This window comes from Triplophysa dalaica, chromosome 21 (genome assembly GCF_015846415.1).
Source record: "Triplophysa dalaica isolate WHDGS20190420 chromosome 21, ASM1584641v1, whole genome shotgun sequence".
Lineage (NCBI taxonomy): Eukaryota > Metazoa > Chordata > Actinopteri > Cypriniformes > Nemacheilidae > Triplophysa > Triplophysa dalaica.
The window spans coordinates 20,035,375-20,058,723 of NC_079562.1; the positions used below are offsets into that span (position 1 = coordinate 20,035,375).

A 23,349-nucleotide genomic window follows, 5' to 3' on the forward strand; every position below is an offset into this window, starting at 1 on the left:
TGCAGAACAGTTCTCTACTCTCAGCCAGTCTTGTCTAATTGTTCTAAGGTTACCACAGTGAGCAGGATGCAGTTCATGTCCAGACCTGATGGCAAAGCGTTGAATGGGAAGCGGTGACCTGACAAGAGCTGAGATGATAAAGCTGGATAAAGAAGGACGCGGCGACTTGACACAACTTCACCACAAAAATTCAAATGCTATTAGATTATTAATGATAATCTTAAATCCATAATTTACCTTATTAGTACGTTTATTTATTTTTTATTTTGCCTTATTGTGCAAACGATGTCGATCTTGTGATGATACAGCAGCTTTTGTCAGAGAGGAACTGTAATCCCCTGGTTTGGTCTGGGTTCTTCGGAGTATTTTTTCTCCATTGGAGTTTTAGGTTCCTCGCCACCATTTGCATATTGTTTTGCACTATTTGCCTGGCCGGGGGGACTGCTTTAGAATTAGAATTTGAAAGTTTTACATAATTAATATTGCATATAGGAATTTCTAGTCTGTTCAATATTAGACCAGTGTTTCTCTCTCCTTTAACTTAAATCGTCTCGGTTACGTCTATAACCTCAGTTCCCTGATGGAGGGAACGAAACGTTGTGTCGAGCCGACAGATGGGGTTTGCCCTTGAGAACCTATCAACTCTGACTACTATAGAAGAGGCCAAGGAAATTTGGCTAATGAAATTTGCATGCCGGTCTCCGCCCCCGGATATCCGGTATAAAAGGAAGACAGCGTGCAGCATTCATTTACCTTTTGTTCTGAAGAGCCTTAGAGCCTCTCACGACTACAGCAGAGGACGATACATGTTGTGGCATAAGGGTGTCCCTTTCTGTCTGTCTCTCGACGTTGTGTCGAGCCGACAGATGGGGTTCCTATGGGTAATGGTACAACGTTGTATCGTGTCACACTCTCTAGTGAAGCGACGGTAGCAAGCCTGGGCGTGTCAGCACAAGGCTTTCGGAAAACTGCAACCTTCCAGTGTGGTGGTCGGGGGGTCCCAGTGTTTTCTTGGAGAAAGATGGGTACACCCTGACCGGTAACCTTTCATGGACGGAGGCCATAGCTCTCTACTGGCGAGAGGCCGTCTGGATCGGGTTAACACCAGGTGAGCACGACTTCCTTAATTAGGGATGCGCTGCAGAGGCCACTTTCTACCATGGGGGAGGAATAGAGTGGACATAGATATGGTCTCGCCCTTAGGGGAGATTGCATGGAACTGAGTAGTTAACCGCGAGGTGGAGGTCCACCTGGGGGAGGTCATGGGTTACCAGAAGTGGGATAACGTCTGGCTACAGACGTCTGGTAGCACTAGGTCCGGTTAGAGCTATCTGTGATAAGTCATATGGCCTCGGACAGGGAGTACCAAAGTGGGCAATGGGGGGGTGTCGCGGGAGGTGAACAGGTGTACCTGGGCCTGCCCGAACAGCATCCAAATGAGTTGGATACGCGGGGGTGGAGACACACGTCGGCTGTCTGGTTCAGGTTGCCTGGGATAGGTTTGCCCCTAGGGAGCGTATTACCTGTTGACTCTACATGAGGAGGCGTTGGGCAAGTCGTGAGCGTACGCCACCCTGACGATTGATGTGCACCATGGGTGTAGTGCTGTCCATGTGGACCAGCACGTGCTTGTCCTGCACGAGAGGTCGTAGCCTCCTCAGTGCAAGTAGCACAGCCCACAACTCTTGGAAATTGATAGGCAACTCTAGACTCGCTACTGAGTTAGTGTTAAACACAAGGGGTTAGTGTGCGTCGGCAGAGGGGAGTTATCACCATGCACCTGCTGCCAGTGTGCCAAGCTCTCCTCGGAACTCGACTCTGTAGCCAGTGTTGGAGCACTCTCATGTGCATAACCCCTGTCGAGGACGCCATGTGTCCAAGGAGCTTCTGAAACTGTTTCAGGGGGACCGTTGACTGCCTGAAGTGTTCCAGGCAGTTCAACACCGATTGGGCGCGTACTGCGGACATAGGCACTGGGGCTGGCTTAGGCAGAATCTTAATCCTCCGTCCATATTCTCCTAGACCTACCTGCAGTGTTTGACACTCTCAATCACCAGATACTGCTAGCAACCCTGTCATCACTAGGAATGTCAGGCTCTCCTCTCCGCTGGTTCAAATCCTACCTCTCCAGCAGATCCTCCAGGGTGTCATGGGGGGGCTCGCTTTCCACTGCTCACCACTTGATCACTGGGGTCCCTCAGGAATCGGTGCTTGGGCCAAATCTTTTTTCCATATATACGACATCCTCGGGACCCATCATAAGGGCACATCGCTTCTCGTATAACTGTTATGCCGACGCCACCCAGATCTACATCTCGTTTCACCCAGACGATAGCACTGTAGCAGCTCGCATCACGGAATGCCTCAAGGACATCTCAGCTTAGATGAAAGAGTATGACCTCCAACTGAACCTTGCCAAGACAGACCTACTCATGTTTCCTGCACACCCCATGGTCCAACATGATCTCACCATCCATTTTGGCACTACCACAATCACTCCTTCCAAAACAGCCAGGAACTTCAAAGTCATATTTGATGAACAGCTGTCCTTCAATGAACAAATTGCAAAGACAATGCAGTCATGCCGATATGCCTTATTCAACATTAGAAAGGTTAGACCTTATCTCACTGAGCATGCGGCACAACTCCTTGTCCAGGCCCTAGTAATCTCAATGTTGGACTACTGCAATGCTCTCCTTGCTGGTCTTCCTGCAAAGGCTATCAAACCACTTCAGCTGGTTCAAAACACAGCAGCACACCTCGTCTTCCAACAGCCCAAAAGGGCTCATGTGAAAGCCCGTTTTATCTCTCTCCACTGCCTACATCACATTCAAGTCACTAATGCTTGCCTACAGGACTATCACTGGATATGCACCGGCATACTTTCACACCACCCTGCACTCCTTCACCTCAAGATCCCCAAGTTCAGAAAACCAGCGGCGTCCTGTATTGCCTTCCCATAAAGCAGTAAAACTCTTTCCCGCTCATTCACAACTGCTTCATGATGGAACAATCTTCTAAACTCAACCACATCTCTCACAACATTCAAAAAACTACTTTTTCTTCGGTGAATATTTGACAGACAAAAAAATTATTAAAAAAAGAACACTAACCCTTTCTCTCAACAGGTAATGGTCTAGCTTTTGTTTGGAATAAGTAACTTTGTATTGGCACCTACTGTATTATTGCTCTATATAAACGTAGCTGCAGCTACCCTCACTTTTACCTCTAACATCAGCATCTTTTTTTTCATGTTGCTAACCTGTCTAGGTTACTTCTGAGAGTTCTGTTAGACCAAGTTAGATCTAGGAATGGCAAGGCCTTTCTGTACTCTGCTACAAGGCCATCTGACCAGATGCGGACTAGGGGTCCCTTGTCATCTAACACACTTTCAGCATCATCAACTATTCCAATGTAAATTACAGCTGACTGACAAAACCTTTCAGTGTATTCACTCACAGTTTTTTCTTTCCTTTGTACACAGTTATTGATTCTGGACCAGTCTATTTTGGGTCCCATGATATTCTTTAGAATTTTAAAAACCCATTCTCTCAAATCACCTTTACTGTTGTACATGTTGTAGTTCAGAAGTGAAAGCAGATTCAAAACTGTTGGATTCAGATTCAGTTAGTGACTTCTGCTAACGAATGAGGTTCCTGAAGACTCTTACGTTCGCCACCAGAGGGCTCCCTCCCCAGAATATTGAACCTATTTGGACTCCATTTCCCACATGCCTGTTGCTGATTACTTGCACACCTGAACTTCATTGTGGGAGCTATTTAAGTCATGTACCCTCCTTGGATCTTTGCGAAGTCTTGTTTGGCCCCGGTTAACATTTTTGAGCTGGATCGCCTACTATCTGCATATCTGTGTATTTCCTCTGGATTGCCTATACCTTTCGTGTTTGTTTGCTGCTTGTCTTTGGACTCTGATCTCTGGTTACTGGAATTCAAGATTGTTTGCCGCCTGCCTTGACTTACGCCTGCCACTGGATAAAGATTGTCTGCTGCCTACCCCGACCCATGCCAGCTATTGGATTACGAACTGTCTTGCCTTTGCTATTGTGTTTGCTGGTGATTGACTCTGCTTGTACAACTTTGGTTTCAATAAAGCTGCACATGGATCCTCAAAATGCGAGTGCTTCATTACAGTACCAGAGATACCAAGGCAGGTCTCCATTCTATCAATTAATGTTGGGTGACACACCATATCAAAAGCAGACTTCAGATCTAACAGTACCAATATAGTAAAGGCATCAGTGTCAACAGAGACAATGAGGTTGTGCATGACGCGAACCAAGGCACTCTCAGTACTGCGTCCTGCCGAAACCCAGACTAAAAAGGTTCAAACAACTTGTTGAGGGACAAGTGGGAGAGAAGTTTTGATACAACCGCATGTTCCAAAACCTTAGCCAGAAAAGGTATGTTAGAAATGTGCCGATAGGTTGATAGGCCAGAAGTTTCATACCCAGTCTTTTTAAGGACTGTTGTAATGGCAGCAACCTTTAGAGATTGGGGAATGGATCATGCAGCAAGGGAGGTACTGACAATGTTCAAAATGAGGGAACTGATAGATAAAAGACACTCTTAAGAACAAAAGTTGGAATATGATCCAAGATACATGTGGAAGAATTCATTTTTTAAATTAAATCAGAAATGTAATCAGTTTCCAAAGAAACTCAACATGTTACTCTGCTTTTCAGTAGAACATATATGTGAATTGATAGGTGTAAGTTAATTATTTATAACTCTAAACATCTGGTTTGAATTTGTGGGTCCCTCATTAATAACTCATGAATAATATTCAGTTCCAGCTGATTTAACAGCTTTGTTGTACTGAATCAGGTGGTCATCATACATAAGTTCGTGGACAGTAAGACCAGATTTGTTATATATCCGTTCAAGCAGTGCTTTTTTCAGCTTTGTGGGTTCTTATCTCAGAAGTACAGCATGGTGAAGTTGTTACAAATTAGACAACATATTCTTTCTAAAAGGCCAACATATTATGTAAGGTTGATGCTAAAGCTAAATTGTTTTGATCAACAGAATTGATAATGGAGATATCATTTATCATTCTTCATAGCTGATTGTAGTCAATATTCTTAAGATTTCTAAAAGTGATTACCCTTTTTTGTGATTTTACAGAGGGTATAAGAAGATTAAAAGTCAACATTTTGTGTCAGTAATCCCCAAATCTTTGCCCTCTTACAGATAAATATTAGCACCAGCAGTATACACTAAGTCCTATATATGACCCTTGGATTGAGTGGGAAAGTCAATATGTTGAAACCAGATTTTCAAATACATTTTTGTCTATTTTGCCAATCTTTATTTTATTGACACTAAAATTGGTAGGTGTCATCACAAGCCCAACCTGAGGTAACATGCTCTGTTTCGGCACAGCGCCTCCTAGTGGTCCAAAGTTACGAAAAAATTATATTTTTGTTTATAACTTCCCTTATAGTGTGGGCCATTTTGAATAATATAGCAAAATGCTGTATTTTACGAACACATTAGCTTATGGTAATGAAATTCGGTATGGGTCATCAGCACCATACCGTGGGTGAGCCTGTAAAGTTTTGGGCCAGTGCCAACTAGTGGTAAGGAAATATATTTACAGGCCTATAACTTTGTCTGTGGTTGAAGGATTTTCATGGGAGTCGTGTCCAATGATAACAATCATGCCATGTTTCACCTTACGGTCTGCCCTGTGGCTTGATTTAGCACAAATTTTATTTTGAATAACTTCGCAATGGTTACTCTGATCGAGACAAAACCATTGTAGAAAACCTGAAATCTTATTTGGTTTACTTTATTTAACAAGCCAAATGTAAAAAACTCCAATGGTAAGGGGCAAAAAAGTGCAAAACAAGTTTGCCAGGTGTCATTTATTGTGCTTTTCTGAGTGTATATGCTTATTATTTCAAAACGAAATGAAATATCTTCACCAAATTTGAAAAGTTGATTTATGGGCACAGTCTGAGAATACACAAAAAGGAGGTGGGGCTGCACCACCTAGCAGCCTTTAACTGTCATCATGAGATTTGTATACGTCTTGTGCAGTAGCAGCTTTTGCTATGTTTCACTCATTTCAATTGAAACGGGCCTCACAATAGAAGGGGCCTCCACTTACACTCGAAAAAAGAGAATTTTCCCCTGCCATCACGAGTCTAAATGTTAAGGGGGCTTGAGAGAAAAGTGTTGTCAAAATTATTAACAAAATAACTTTAAGAAACTTAAGTTTCAAGATAGGGGCAAAAAACCCTGTAGGAGTTATTTTATATTGAAATATATGTCACCATGGCATTAAACGCAATGTTTTGAGATCGCTGGATAAAGGAAATCTTCTCAGAGCTTTAGCAGCAATCAGAATGTTCTAAATGTCGTAACCGGGGTAAGTGAGAAAATATGCTTTTTGTATTATAAATTGAATGAATATTTTCTCCACCAACTAATAAACTTTTGACAACATTTTCATCTTTCACATTAAATCTTTACATCTTACATTTTCTTTTGACAAATTAATGCTCAATATGTTTGCTCATTTTTATTACTTAAAAATAATCCATAAACAATAAAAACTATGACAAACCCGGTTCCCTTTCTGTCGGTCTCTCGACGTTGTGTACGACACAACGACAGATGGGGTTCGCCCTTGGGAACCAATCAACTCTGACTACTATAGAAAAGGCAAATGAAATTTGGCGAATTAAATTTGCATGCCGGTCTCCGCCCTCGGATGTCCGGTATAAAAGGAAGCCGGCGTGCAGCATTCATTTACCTTTTGTTCTTCAGAGCCATCGCTCATGATTACAAACCTGAATCCTACGAATTCTACTACTGTCTTCCGGATCTACGACGTGTTGCAGCGGATCGTCCCTACCTACCGCGACCTTCCCCTGGCCGTCTCGGCAGTTCCAGTGGTGTCAAAGAGATTTTCCAAAAAGTCCTTTTTCGGACTGAGCACTCTACAGTGCATGTCCCGCTGTTCTCTTGGGTGCGGCACCCTCATCGAGGAGGGGTACAGACACGATCGCTGCGTTAGGTGTCTGGGCGTCCAGCACGCTGAAGCAGCGTTCGTTGGCACATCTTGCCCGCACTGCGGGCAGATTGTCATACTGAAGTTACGGTCAAGGGTGGCTGTCTTCCTACGGGAACCAGCCAACATTTCGTCTTCTACCCGGGCTGTGACATTTGTGGCTACGGCCCCAAAATCTGCGACATCGGTGGCTACGGCCTCGAGGTCTGCCTGTGTTAGCGGCGTTTGTGATGTGGGCACCCCGATTCGCAAAAAGTTCCGACTACTCCCTCCGGGGCAAAGTGGTGAATTTGCAAGCCCTCCCCATCGGGGAGGAAGACCCAACCCGATTCGTGTTGTGTCCAGCGCATGCATTGCGCCTCTATCCGGACCACACGCAGAGCTCAGAAGCTCTGACCAGCTCCGTGTCTGTATTCGAGGACAGCAGAAGGGGAAGGCTGTCTCCAAGCAGAGGCTGGTGCACTGGCTCGTGGATGCTGTTACGACGGCATTCCTATCTCAGAATCTCCCATGCCCATTGGCAGTGAGGGCTCACTCCACATGGGGTATATCCACCTCCTGGGCACTGGCCAGAAGCGCCTCCCTAGCAGACGTCCTGTTGAGCTGCGGGTTGGGCTACGGCCAAACACCTATACAACCTGCGCGTCAACTAGGGTGGGATACCATATGAACTATCACAGATAGCTCTAACCGGACCTAGTGCTACCAGACGTCTCTAACACCCCTCCATGGGCTGTTCCGTCTGATGTAACCTCATGAGAAGGGTTCCCACTCCTGGTAACCCATGAACTTCCCCAGGTGGACCTACACCTCTCGGTTAACTACTCAGTCCGCACGTTCCATGCGTTCTCCTCCAAGGACGAGACCATACCAATATCCACCATATTTCTTCCACACGGGTAGGAGGTGGCCTCTTCAGCGCATCCCTAATTAAGGAAGTTACGTTTATCCGATGTAAATCCGAGCCGGATAGTCTCTCGTCAGTAGAGAGCTAAGGCCTCCGTCCGTGAAAGGTTGCCGGTCAGGGCTGTACCCATCTTTCTCCAAGAAAGCTCTGGAACCCCCCGACCACCACACTGGAAGGTTACAGTTTTGCGAAAGCATCGAGCTGACACGCCCAGGCCTGTTACCGTCGCTTCGCTAGAGATTGTGACGCGATACAGCGTTGTGGCATTTTCCATAGGCAACCCCATCTGTCGTTCTCAACACAATGTCGAGAGACCGACAGAAAGGGAATGTCTTGGTTACGTATGTAACCTCAGGTCCCTGATGGAGGGAACGAGACGTTGTGTCCCTTATGCCACAAACACGTATCGTATTCTGCTGCAGTCATGAGAGGCTCTCAGGCTCTTCAGAACAAGAGGTAAATCCGGGGGCGGATACCGGCATGCAAATTTCATTCCCCAAATTTCATTGGCCTTTTCTAAAGTAGTCAGAGTTGATTGGTTCTCAAGGGCGAAGCCCATCTGTCGTTCTCGACACAACGTCTCGTTCCCTCCATCAGGGAAGACGTTATATTTAAAATAGTTTTTGGAATAAAAACAAATATTATTATATAGGTATATATTACAAAGGTATAATATAATCTGTGTTTCAACACAAAAGAAAATAATTGTTATTTTAATAAATAGACCATACCAAATAAAACAAAGACAAATTCCCTGATGTTAAATGAACAAAATACTAACATATCTAAAGCCGTTTTGTCTCCACCATGGTCCCGACTTTAAAAAGAAACTGTACAGCATTTGCTTTATGGAGCTTAATTCATCTGTAGTGTCTGACTGAACTAAATTTACTTTATTTCTATAAAAAAATTATAATTTATTGATTTTAAAATAGTTCTGTTTAATATACAGGGTGGATAGAAATTGTTTAATATGCTGCCGGCCGCAAGGATCAGGGTTAAAAACCGCGGTCTAGGGACTTTTGGATAATGCAAGGCTATAACATTTTGTGGATTTAAATATGCACATTTATAAATGTCAGCTTAAAGCAGAATTTGCCATGGAGTTTTCTTCTGCAGGGTTATGTGTGTGAGTGTGTAATACCAGGGCATGATTTCATCCTTTAGGATTTTATTGGATTGTTGGTAGTGGAATGCCTGGCCATTAGACAGTCAGTATAGTCCTGCCATCAGGCCAAAACATATGTAGCGCAGAGAAGAGATGTTGCTTGGAGGGGGAGTTTATCGTTTTAATGAAAGATTATGAAGATGTGAATAAAACAAAAAACAATGACCAGCACAGATAAAGCATTTATAATAAACTTAGATTCTATAAAAAATAAGCATTCACATTTGTGATTTTATGATGACTAACACAATGCCACTGTAAATGTCTTACTGGGATAGCAGTAGTACATGAAATAGTGCATATGTTAATTTGATGTCATTTATTTCTTTGTTCTTCAATTAAGCTTGAAATTCACTATAAATGTCCAGAAATATCAACATAACAATGCCTTTTCTGGTGAAGATATACATTCTACTACACATACAGAAGAAAACAATAAAAATTTTCAGGTGGATGAATGAAATAAGTTACTATATTTGTCACCGGTATCATCATCCATTCAGTAATTGAACATAAAACGAGTAAAAATAATTGCTAATCAAAACTTTTTGTACTTTTAAGGAATTCAAAAACACCCAACAGATTTCTAATGCAACAAATTTACTGATCTAAGCATTAAAGTCTAACATGGTTTAGACGCTCTTTTTATTTTAAATGCACCGCGTTCTTTATTTGCTGCAGACAGGTTAAATTAAAACAGCCCTTTTTCCTTCTTAATATTGCTCTTTTTCCATTTAGGCAATGTGTTAAATTCGTCTCTGGACATCCCAAGGATGGCATGGAAATCAGCATCTGAGAGAAATTTCTGGAAAACAGAAAATGTTAAGCTGTTTACTGTAAACATCAACATGCCATCAAACTCAATGCTGTTTATGAAAATGAATATTTTAAAATTTCAAGATTTGTGAAGAAATCGTCGAAAAATGGACGATGTACTGAAGGTATTCTGGAGGATCTGCGACACACTGCCAACGCTGTACACACCTCTCTGTTGGCAGGGTCCACTTTCTCAGGTAGTTCCCCAGGCGGTTTGTTTATCAGCATTTCTGGTGGATATTCGGAAACCGACTGATGCTCTCCATCACTGGATGGCTGTTGTGAGACATTACATTTCATGCAACCAAGTCGTAACTGAGAAGACTGAACGGTTATCTTAATACAAGCATTTTACATTTGTGGTATACAAATATATATATACAAACATACAGATTCAACTTGGGTTGGTAATGTGACCTCGCCCAACTCTTCCTTTAGTTGCTCATAGGTTTTGCCACCCTGGTGTGAGAAGAAAAGAGTGTGCAAGTTGAAGTGAAGCTAATATGCGAGAGAAAGACTTCCTGCATTTACTTTTAAAATACAAATCAAACTTACGCTCCATTTTGTCGGGTCCCAGGCAGTAAACCAGCCAGTAAAGCTCGGGGGTTCAAAACCCTGCTTCACAAGCATTATAGGTGTGTCAGGGTCTCGCACTCCAGGATGGGTCCGCAGGTATTCTTGGCAAGTGGTCAAAGATTCTTTACGCTCCACATCATTGGCTTCATTTCCTATCCAAAGGAATACCTGGAAGAGGCAAAAGAAACAAACAAATGATACAATTAATACATTTTAATCAATACAATTCAGCCTGATGTCACAGGAATTTGTAACTATTCTGCAAGGTGGAGTCTGCATTAACCCATACATTGTAAATCATACAGAAACACTGGTGTTACAGCAGAGAGTGTGAATTCATACAAACTGGCAGTCTCATAAAATAGTAAAAAGAAATTGCCATGAGATAAAGTCAATGTTAACAACAGTATACCATGTCCTGCATGGATGATCTACCTGATCCCATATATCCAAAAGCATGACATCATCTTCTCTCAGATCATCCTGTGTGAACTGGGTGACCTCAGTGGCAATAAACCGACCGGTCTTATTGGAGCATTCATAAAGACGGGGTTGATGATCTGGAGCAGTCTGTTGTAATCTTTAAGAGGAGAGAAAACAGCTATGAATGGTCTTTGTACTTTTCTGACTGTAATTAGCAGGAAGATTGGACTTCTTTAAACATTATACCTCCTGTCACTTGCATAAGTCGTCTTTCCACCTAAGAGTTCCCAGAACTCATTTGGCTCCTGTCCTTCAGCCATGATTTCTTCAGTTGCCCCTTGACCAATGAAGGCGCTCACTTCTTTTGCCATAGCCCTTTCATCTCCACTGGAGCCCTGGCAGGTTGTGAATAGAGTGGATTAGACCAGCACAGTGTGACCAAATAACAGGGGCCAATTGCCATTTCCAGCCACTCAGACAAAACAAATAAAGAGAAATATAGAGCTGATGATGACGCTGATAAGAAAATAATTTTGATCTGATCAATGGCAGGTTCAAACAAACTCTAGGGTTATGATCTTAAATAAAGGTGCGCTTGCTTGCTTTTTTTGTCGTGCTGTGCATGTCAGTGTTACAAGTTCTCTAAGACGAAAGTCGGATGGCTGAAATACTGCATTATGTGCAAGAGTGAAACTCATTGTCATGTTCTTTGTGAACAGTTTCAGTGTTTTGCCATGCAATGCCACAAACGCCTTGTTCTGTAGTCTTTTTTTCACGTGGCTTGGCACTGCTCACGTGCGGTGTAGACCGGGTGTTACAATCTTTAACAATGGTTAACAGTAGGCTTGTTTTACCTGCTGAACAACCCCACATGAACATTGGGTTTGCGCCTCGCTCTCTGAAAACAATACACACAACACGTTTATATATTTATAAGGATTTATGTGACGGAATCCAGGCATAAAAACTGAATTTTGTTGCAGATGTTAAATTTCTAATAACTAATAACATTCAACTCTTGCTATGAGTAATCTCAGTAATTATTCAGCTGCTGTTTAAATAAGCAATCTGTATATTATAACACATGAACTGTGAACTGTATTGAAGTACAAATAATCAGTGATGGGAATAATGCCGTGAGTTTTTTTCGTAACGAGTAATCAAACTAATTATTGTTTCCCTGTTACAATGCCGTAACCGTTTCTGACAATAAAATGCAGCGTCACTATAATTGAGCTCACTAAAGCGTTTTTTATTCGAGTAAGCTCTCTCTCTCTTTTTTTCTCTCTGCTGTGTGTGAAGGGGGTTGGGACACATGCAGTTACTGATTTTGATTGGTGTGTCTATGTGAGGAATTTTCAATTTTCATCTTTTGCCAACCAGAGGCAGAGGTTTTCACACACAAACACAGAGTACACTAATACCTAGGAGTCATACTCAGAGAGAGCGATGGCTAGAGCAAGTTCAAAAGTAGCTTTCGCAAACTGCATTTGTAAGCATTACTTTTCCCTCCATCCAAAACACAAGGAATGTGTATGTAACATGCAACCTATGCCCAGGAAGAAAGAGGCTCCATGTATGTGGCAAGTGAATCTAATCTAAAGAAGCACCTCACAATCATATCCTCACATGCCGCCACAAAATTTGTAGCTGAGACCTTGTCCATACATTACCCTTTGTAAAGTGAGTTTTAAGGCGGCTCTCGGTTAGGAAGTACCAAAGCAGGCAATGAGTGGTGTACAGAATCATGGTGAGAACCAGTTCATCTATTCACAAGTCAGTCTGCATACAAGTTGATCCATACACAAGCTGGAGGAGGGACCATTTAAATTCTTCAATTAACCTAACTTGAATGTATTTAGGCTGTGGGAGGAAACCCAAGGAAACCCACGCTGACCCACACTAACTCCACACAGAAAGGCTTATCGTCCGAGCCGGGGCTCAAACCGGAGACATACTAACTGTGAGACAACAGTGCTTGCCATTGAGTCCTGTGCCATCCCATCTTCATTTCATATGTTAATCAAGTAAAACTGCACATGGGTTCTTCAATTCCACTTGGTAATTGTGATGTCTATGACAGGGCAGGATTTGTGGAAACTACCAGTAAAAAATGTTTCACTTATCTTAAACTGATGCTTAAATCTTTTGTCCATTTTCAGTGACGAAATTGCTACCTCACGAACACACACTAACATGCAATCAGATAACGAATGCATATTTGGCATGCTGTCTGAGGGGAGGTTTCCAAGCTGACTTTGGGCCAAACCTTGAGTACTTCCCCTCATTGACTGTGATAAGGATGCTACAAAACTGTCACAGGACAGAGGTGAGGACCTCTTGCACTAATTAGTTGGATAACATGATCATGCTCCTCACAAACTTGTTAAAAAAAACGTCATGTTAAACTATGCTTAATGTTTAAAATATACGCAAGGTTGTGGGTTCGATGCCAGGGGATTGCATATGCCTATGTAAAATGTATAGGATAAAGCAATGTAAGTCGCTTCGGATAAAAGTGTCTGCCAGATGCCTAAATGTAAAATGACTTAATTGTAATTCTACACCCTTAAGTGGTTAGTTATATTTAGTATTCATGAATATGAAAATTAGTCCCCATCTCCAATCACATCAGCTCAGACCATTCATACTGTGTGTACATAAAGCTGGTTTCTCAATCTATACTTGATCTGCATGTTAGCAACGCATATTTTTGTCAACTTGATAAGTTAGAGCGTTTACAAAGCATGTGTGAGCAACATGTTGCAGAAGATGAGCTGAAACAGCAGTGAAATGATCGTTTCAGCTCAGTGTCCATGCGCCATCGTTGCATAAATATGGCTTTGGAACTTCTCATTCAACGTGTTGAAGTGAAAACTGGGTTAATTTCAAATGCATTGTTTTTAATAAACTGCGGTTTTATGGAAAAAATGCAATTGGATACATTAAAGATAGTACTGTCCCGCCCAGCATGTCCATAAGAAAAAGACAAGTGGTCCACTTACTTTGCCATACCACAGGAAGACTCCAAACTGGCTTTTTAAAAGAAAGACATCATTAGAGTTGAGAGAGGCAGACAGAGCTGGGACTTCTATTGCTTTTGAATTGGTTGGGTGAGTGCCACAGATCTGGAAAAGACGAACAGGGGGTTCCGGATCAGAGACCCCCTTTCTGGAAGTTCCCCCCTAGAATGGAAATAAAGAAAGTCATGTATTTAGAAAACAAACAAGGATTTTACAAAACCCAGATTCTGAGTCCTGTATGACTCTTAACAATCACATAACATTTATATAATAAGTCTAATGTATAGTAGGTATACATAAAAACTGAATCTGGAGTTACTGTTGTTGTATACACTTTAAGGCACTGGACTATCACTACAATGGATTGTCTATAGACCGGTGGGCACTTTCAGATTAGAAGTCCCAACACACATATAAGACATAAGAACGGTTCAGTTTTGGTGCTTTATTGCTCTTGATGTCATCCTGGTTTGATTGTGTTGTTTTCAGTCTATAAACAGCGTATTGTTCAATTGCTTTGACAAGTTTGTCTTGTCCTCGGTTACACTACAGTTTCACAATGCCGAATTCATATGGTTAGCAACCTGAAAAACGTTGATACAAAAACATTTTCAGGTACACTTCATGTATTCACCATTATCGTTCTTTTAAAGTTGAAACAAAATGGGATAGATGTTACAGCATGATTTATGCATGAATTCGGTCAGAGTTCACCAAATACATCAGGGGTGTCAAACTCTGCCCTGCAAAGTTTAGGTGTGTCTTGCGTCGTCACAAGAACTGACAGGTGCATGACATCACAGAACTTTTATGTCCTACGCCTGTCGGTTCTCGCAGCGCCAAATGAAGTCGAACACCCCTGTTAGCTGCAACCCTAATCCAACACACTTGATCCAGGTAAACAAGATCTTCAGGATCACTAGAATTCTGTCCAGTCAAGTGTGGTTGGATCACAAACTTTACTGGACACTGGTCCACGAGGGAGTTTAACACCAGTGAAATAGACCTTTGGAATGCAGCTAAATGCACAGGAATGCTCTTTTTCTCTGTCACATACTTCTGCGTATGAATGAAAGTCAATGGAAGAGTAGTTTGACTGCCACTGCTAATCTGACCCTAATTCTATCTTTTGTTACTCACCCTTTAAGACTCATAACAAGTTATCATATCACTCTACATCTGGGCTACAGTGCATTATTTGAAGTTTGCAGTAGTTTATTCATGGATTCTGACTAGCACTTACTTTGAAATAAATGTAATGAACTTAAAATATACAAGTAAATATAGCCTATGTTTAAATATAAACACAATCCCAGCACAAAAATGCGTTACCTCGAAAATAATCACTTTGCCCTTGAAAATAGCCATGAGGTGGCGAGGTTCTTTTCCCATGCAGACCCTCACTTGAACAGGTTGACCGCTGTACTGCTGGTCCAGAGTGACAGACTGATATGCAGTGGCAGTAATTTCATCTTGAGAAGAATGACGTCCCTGTGAGATGTATTTAAAAAGTTGACATTACTTCTGTATTCTGTACTGTGGTGTAGATTTATTATCAGTACTTTTACATGGGTATTACTGTATTTCAGCAGTCTCCTATGAATTCCCTATCACTCAATCAAATGAAGGATAGCCCACACTGTGTGTCACCAGATTGTTAAGAAAACACAAAGATGCCAGATTGAACAGTTTTACTTCTCTATTTTGCCACCATGAGCCAAAGACACCACACCATACAAACATCAGTCCTGACTGTGAAATCGAACAAAATCTTTTGTGGTCAAATGAAACTTTAGCGTAAACTACGGTGGACAATGGGCAAAGAAGTATTGGTGAGAAAAGTGTTTTTAGACCTTATTACAGACAATCTGTGGATTAGGTGATGTTTGTGGAGATGGCATGAACATGCGTTACTTCAGTATGGTAGTTATGCTTCCATAAAATCACGTGTATTTAACATGTGGAATATTTGTGATTGGAGATTGGTGTGACCCCACTGTTCTTCACCTCACAGCACAAGGAAAATCTGTAAAACCATCAAAGACAATCGTGACTTCACGGAAAGGGTGAACTCAGCCAATGATCGGCCAGATTATCTTGCATTGTGGTCTGGAGTGCTGTCCACATGGTCATGGCTCTAAAGACTAACTGCATCTAAGACAATGCCCTTGTGCCTTATGTTTTGGAGTGTTGCATTTATTTCTTCATTCTTCTTCAACATCTTAGAATCCAAAGCATCTTTCTGCCTACTCACTGGGCAAGGGTGACTGACTGATGGACTTGCAGTTCTGGTGAAAATACCATACTCCTCAACCCACATCAAGCCACAAAACATAAGCAACATTACCCAACTCTGGGTTGCATGAAAATTGCCAATTATCTGTGTTTCTCTCATTAGTATGGTTCGACATGATCATTCCAAAGTTTAAAAATACCATCATTATGCTTCATAAAAAGAAATTGTGTAATGGTCACAATGAATTGCACCTGCCTGAAATAAAACCACTGCATAGTATTTCAAGTCTGTGCTTTACTAACCTTTCTCTGTTTGTATTGTAAAGTCTATAGAACTAGGCAGAATTAAATAGTTGTTCAAGAAAAGTTGAACAATGTAGCCTACTAGGGAGATTAAAAGAGAGTAAAGGTGTTGAATTACCATCCACATGTAAAGAATGTAGCTGTTCCTGCCATTTACTTCATAGCTGTAGAGAATGAGGTAGCAGTCACCTCCATAGAAGAATCCATGCATTGCAGGATCTACCTCAACCAACTCCAGATTCTCAATTCGCCACACCTGAGGATGTAAGAGATGTCTTTATTCATTCATTCATGACAGTCATCTCTGTTGGTGGACGACCAAAATACAGATCCAGATATCACGGAAGCACTGTCGCTGATTGGTGGATAAGAGAGCTGTATAACGCGAGGGTGTGTTTCCCAAACAAGGACACAACTCGCTGGTTAACCGTCATAGTACGATCCATCGTTGGGGAAATTAACGATGTAGTTACGACTGTTTTCCGAAACCGCAGTAACTCTGTCAGAGATCAATCATTTGAACCAAGTTGCTTCAGCAATCTATGTGGTGGAATAATGACATCTACTAATAGATACGTTCAGATCGAATTCATGTCAATTTCTTGCTATAAATGACATACACTGCATTTAAGAAATACTTTTGTGATTCTTTTTTCGTTATCTGTTGTTTTATTTCACAATATTTAATTCATTTATAAGTGTCCCCCTCCAACATTTTTCTGCCCAGGGATTCCCCAGGCTCATAGAGGACGCAGGTCATGTGCATGCGCACTTTTCAAACAACAGCGCTTCTATTTTCTTGACAAACTAAAAGATGTAAAATTGAATTTGTACATATTCCGAGTGATGGATACTGCATGTTGCTTGATTACTTGCTTGATCAAAAACCCAATGCATGAAAGTCTACATGTCATAATAATAAGGAACTATGTTTTTGACCACAGCTCTAGATCTGTAGTTCCAACCACCCAACTCTGCAATGCTGCTTGCGATTGATCGTTGGAACGATGGTTTTGGGAAAAACCTAAATTGTTGAACTATTCTGGAACGATGGAACTTGCGACCATAGTTGGCTAACGATGCTTTTGGGAAATGCTCATTGTATTATTTCAAACCTCACCTGTAGTTTGCCACTGCCATCATCCACCATGCGCTCCTGTGCTGCAACTTCAGGCATCACATGCATCTTAGTGGCATCAAATTTCTCTTGAGGCACATCAGCTGTGTAATGAAGATATGTTTTGTGTAAGTGGACTTACTTTAAAAGGAAATGTGAATTGGATAGTAACTAACTTCAGGTGATTATTAAACATGTTAACAAAATCAAATAATTCTATGTCAGTGTTGATGAAAGTCGCTGATGCTAAATTGCACATCTTGACGGAGCATCTAACATTGTATGTAAGCAGCAACAATAAACACTGTCTAAAACTAAAACTAGATTTCGCTAGCACGCACGCACAAAGTGTTAACTAAAGCCCATTTCATACAGCAATCCTTTTAAATAACTGTGAACAAGTAAATCTAAATTTAAATTAAATGAACAAGATGACTTTCAGGTCAACAAACAAATGCGCTGTTAACACATTGAACAACATTTGATATTTTTTGAGGTGAGATATCAATTATGCATCATAACAAAATGAAGGAATCATAAAGGGAGGGGTTCCTCTAAACAACAGTGTCTGTTGTGTTTGAAAACTATGGCAAACTGTTTTAAAGCGGAGCTACCATGCTATGTCATGCAATCTGACTTCTTTACACTGTTAAACATACTGGCTATTCATGCTTAACATGGTCAACTAGTTAAAAAAAACGAGTTTGACGTATGACGTAGTATTTCTGAACTTCTCAGTACTCCAACTTGTTTCTGATTTTATTTTAGAATAAAAATTCTGTACTCCCGTTCTGTACTTCCATCCAACTCACTCGCCTCCAGCAGGTTGTGTTTTTCCAGAAATAATCAGTATATGCAATACTGCTGTATAGACACTCAAGATTAATATGATATTTGCAGAAACTGCCTGTAATAGGCGATCTTTAACATAAAGTACCCCTGGGTGTCCTTGTCATAATTTGGTTTTGACTAGTCAATAGTCAAAAACTAGATTTCTATTCTGCAATTTTGACAAGAAACCATTGGAATTAATACATCTATGTGTTTCTGACTAGTCATAATATGCAATGCAATTATCTACAGTACAATGTTTTTTTGGCTAGTCATATTGTACATTCAAGATATCTATTAATGCTGTTTTGACTAGTACAAACTGTTATTAAATTGATTTTCCACTAAGCATCATTGTAATTAGAAATATCTCAAATTATACAACAGTTCTTTCTGCTTCTCGAATCTAGTTAGCTGAAAGTCATGCGATATTCCACCAGTACCATCGGGAGAAACCACTTCACCGTTTGCATCACTCCGCCACTAAGCTAAGTTTGACTAATGAAACTAAACAAGCGCACGTTCACATGAAAAACAATGAAGTGCCTCAGATATCTGAGAGTAATTACTAGCCAAATAACAGTAGATGATATCTTGAATTGAATTTTTGACTAGGCAAAAATTAAGAGATATCTTCTCCCTAGTGAAATATCTCATGTTAACATATCTGCAATTTAATGATGGTTATCTCAATCTGATGTTTGATTGTAGTCGGAGAGCGTCATTGAGAGCAGTTCTCCAGACACAAAACCCAGAGTCCCTGCTCATGATGCTCTCTCAGTCCTGCTAGCCTCTCTCCTCCCATATCACTTCCTGTCTCTCTCTACTGTTCTCTTGAGAGAAAATAAATATACAGTATTCACATAAATGTTTAAAAAAAGTTAATTTTGTGTTTAACCTTTTCAAACACAACCCAGCCCATTCTTTGTTTACAAATTTTATTCTGGTTCCTTGACATAGCAATGTTCAAAGAAAGGAATGATGGAAGTATGAACATGCCGAAAAGTAATACACATACCCACTCTCCCTACAGCATGTGTGCGTCCCAGACCGTTTGTCTGATCTTTGACAGTCCAGGTCTTGAAGAGTTGTTTAAAGAGAGCTGATTCTCCTCCATCACAGACAGTTTCCACTTTAGTAGTATTTGCATAACCCTTTATTTTAATGAACTCCTGGAGAAATACAAACATATAATCAGAATACAAATAAAAATCACTTGGTTCATCTTTCATAATCACATCAATGCAGAAAGAATGCGCTTTCTGAGGTTTCTTGTTATTGACTTTACCAGCAGATCATCAACGCATTCCTTAAACATAACATGACTTTTGATTATACATCCAATAGAAGGGTTAGTGAGAAAGAGAGAACGGTTAGTGTTAGAGTTTTTTTAATTTGTCTGTCAAGTATGCATAGAGACTATGAGTTTAAAGTAGTTTTTTCGAATCTGGTGAGAGATGTGGTTGACCGGACCTAGTTTGGAAGAATGTTTCACCAGGAGGGAGTGGTGAAGGAGAATGAGTGGGAAAGCGATTTACTGGCCTTATGGGAAGGCAATACAAGGTGCCGCTGGTTTGCTGAATGCAGGATTCTTAACAGGTTGTTGGAGTGCAGGAGGGTGTGAAAATATGTTGGTGCAGATCCAGTGATATTCCTGTAGGCAAGCATTAGTGACTTGAATCTGATACGGGCTTCAACCTGTAGCCAGTGGAGAGAGATGAAAAGGGCTGTCACATGAGCCCTTTTGCAGTAGTCCAACCTTGAGATTACTAGGGCCTGGACAAGGAGTTGTGCCGCATGCTCAGTGAGATAGGGTCTAACCTTTCTAATGTTGAATAAGGCATATCGTCATGACCGCGTTGTCTTTGCAATGTGATCATTGAAGGACAGCTGTTAATCAAATATGACTCCGAGGTTCCAGGCTGTTTTTGAAGGAGTGATTGAGGTATTCCCAATTTGGATGGTGAGATTTTGTTGCACCGTGGGGTGTGCCGGAAACACTAGTAGTTCTGTCTTGGCAGGGTTCAGCTGGAGTTAATGCTCTTTCGTCCAAGCCTTGATGTTTTCTAGGCAGGCTGTAATGCGAGCTGCTACAGTGTAATCGTCTGGGTGAAACTAGATGTAGATCTGGGTGTCGTTAGCGTAACAGTGATACGAGAAGCCATGTGGCCGTATGATGGGTCCCATGTTGTGTGGATAGCAAAAAGTAGCTGTCCATACACAGATCCCTGAGGGACCCCGGTGATCATGTGGTGAGCAGTGGACAGCGAGCCCTTCCATGACACCCTGATGGATCTGCCGGAGAGGTAGGATTTGAACCAGCGGAGAGGTGAGCCTGAGAGTCCTAGAGATGATAGGGTTGCTATCAGTATCTGATGATTCACAGTGTCAAACGCTGCAGATAGGTCTAGCAGAATCAGGACCGAGGATTTAGATTCCACCTTGGCTAGCCACATTGCTTCTGTGATTGAGAGCAGTGCAGTCTCAGTGGAGTGGTTTGTTTTGAAGCCAGACTGCTTGTCATCCAGTAGTTGTTCCGTAACGCCAGTAGCGAACCTCAAGTGCTGACCTAAACTATCGTAAACAATAATAGCCACATAAGAAGTAAATCATGATCACAGAGCAGTCGCAATTCTGTGATGTCATACGCTGTCTGCGGAACCTGCACAGCCTGCGCATGAGGGGAGGCCTTCCATGAATTTACCGCTGACAGAATAATAGTAAATCTATGAGAGAGATTAATTTTGAGTGACTGCAATACTGACCAACCATTTCATCTTTTTAAACAGCTTTAAATTTTAAGACGATTTCAGAAAGTTTTTTAAGTCTGGATCCCTCTATTCCTTTTATTGGTCAATACTCCCCGAAAAGTGCTGCAAGGCAAAATAATTGGAAGACAGCGATAGGAAGACCCGCATATTTGAATATTTTGTTAATTAAATTCTTTGAAAAATGTTCAATTTCATTGGCAGAACCTGGAAGAGAAGTGTTTCTCAAATATTGGGTGTTAAGCTATTAATATTTGTAATCTGCAGTACTATTACTTCGTCACGGTCATTCAGCATTTCATCCTGACCAAGTTTGGGCTGCGTTCATTTTCGGTGGGTGTGTTTAGAAGAGGGGCGTGGCCTGCATAGGGTATTACATGTGCAGCTACAGAACATGCTAGTTACATGACAGATGAAATCATAAACAATAAAATGGTCAACATGATTTCACCAGCTAGGACATTCCAGGATCAACATTGTTCTTAGTTCAATAAAATTTCTTTATCAACTAATCACATTGTGGATTTTATGGTCAATGGTAAAGTTAAGACTTGTATAGCATTTATACTAGGGCTGTGCAAAAATATCGATACATGAAACTATCGCAATACTTTTTTTCAATAGTGTATCGATAGTGATACCGCTACTATCGATACATTTTTTAAAATCATGTCATATACAGACGCCCAAAAGTTAGTGGAAGCGAGCATGGTGAAAAATATAAGACATAGACATCTTCTGATGCCTGCATCAGGTTTTGGGTAAGTTTTATTTTTATAGTAAATTTTAGTCTCATCATTTCTCGTCACTGATATTGCGTGCTGATAAAGTTTTAGTTGTTGTTTAATGGCCTTACTTTTCGTCTTTGTCTTGGGAAAATGGTCGTTGACAATATTTTTCGTAATTATTTTCATTACCGAAATTGACACTATCATGGAGTAATGTGTTAAGTAAAAATTTGAATCCAAAAAGACAAAGATATTTATTGTGCTTTCGCGGATGTGAAACCAGCACATTTACAGCATGAATGAACCCGGGGTTTTATACTGCCCACGTTCATTGTTCTAACTGTAATGCACCACAACAGCCACGTGACCCACCTTATTCCTCTGTGCTACCCACTTGAGGGTAGCAACCCAAACCTAAGTCCTTGCATCGCACATCATGGCCACTCGAAGGGATGTTTTTACACTTATCCTTACAGAAAACCCCAGGTGGTGCACAGCATGTTGTATTTCTAACTCAAATGTTTACATTTTCTATTTAAAGTATTGGAATATATCGCAAATGTGTATCGTATCGAAATACATAGCAATATATTGTATCGTGACCAATCTATCGTGATGTGTATCGTATCGGGAGGCACTTGCCAAGACACAGCCCTAATTTATACCAGCCTAATACTTCCTTCTGAATTAAGGCCAGGCCAGGTTAGGTTATGTTTTCTTTTGACATTTTCAACACAAAGGAAAACACACATAAATGAGCCTTTTTTTATGATGGGTTTGAAATGGTATAGCTGAAACTTACCAAAGCTCTGTTCATGGCTGCTTGTCTCTCAGCTTTGTTTGCGGTCTTCCCTTTCCACACAAATATTGACATTCCCCCCTGGTCCAAAATATAACAGTCCTGCACACAACCATATATGTATCATTGGAGTGAAGCTGTCATAATCACCAGTTGGAGTGTCTGTCCGATCCACAAGAGGGCACTCCAACCCAAATCTTTGCCACTCATTTTGGACTCCCATTCCTATGAGCCTTTGGACTCATTAGTCAGTATATGGAGGCTCAGAGGGAACATATTTTGGTATGAAAAACCAAGAAGTGAGTTAGCATTTTAGGACTTCCTGTTCCATCTATCCAATGTCTCTGGGTTTCTTGAATGGGTTTTGGCTTAATCGCCCGAAATAAAGTCTGTGGGAAACAAAACCTCTAAATATTTTCACGTTTTATTCTATGACATAAAACACACCAATTATAACCAGATTTAGATTTTTTTAAGCCATATGGTGTCTTAAAAACAGTGGTTGATAACTACTTCCTTTGGAAGGGACGTTAAACGTCATGCAACGTCGGCACAAATCTCCTAAAACGTAGATGCGGATTTATTCATGGAGTAATTACTTACCAGGGATCACATTT

General features: G+C 41.1%; 1 protein-coding gene across 1 annotated transcript in view; it reads right to left on the minus strand.

The window, feature by feature from the left end:
* Positions 1-9,238: 9,238 nt before the first annotated feature.
* The window catches only part of avil (advillin), a 31,842-nt gene continuing 17,731 nt past the window's right edge, over positions 9,239-23,349 (minus strand). Inside the window, exons 9-20 of the mRNA XM_056734796.1 lie at positions 22,736-22,834; positions 19,456-19,609; positions 17,610-17,710; positions 16,608-16,745; positions 15,284-15,442; positions 13,934-14,113; positions 11,175-11,323; positions 10,941-11,085; positions 10,485-10,673; positions 10,320-10,388; positions 10,098-10,205; positions 9,239-9,918 (exon numbers count right to left, since the gene is read on the minus strand). Coding sequence (XP_056590774.1) covers positions 9,805-9,918; positions 10,098-10,205; positions 10,320-10,388; positions 10,485-10,673; positions 10,941-11,085; positions 11,175-11,323; positions 13,934-14,113; positions 15,284-15,442; positions 16,608-16,745; positions 17,610-17,710; positions 19,456-19,609; positions 22,736-22,834 — 1,605 coding nt within the window. The 3' untranslated portion in view covers positions 9,239-9,804. The remainder of the gene's footprint in view (positions 9,919-10,097; positions 10,206-10,319; positions 10,389-10,484; positions 10,674-10,940; positions 11,086-11,174; positions 11,324-13,933; positions 14,114-15,283; positions 15,443-16,607; positions 16,746-17,609; positions 17,711-19,455; positions 19,610-22,735; positions 22,835-23,349) is intronic.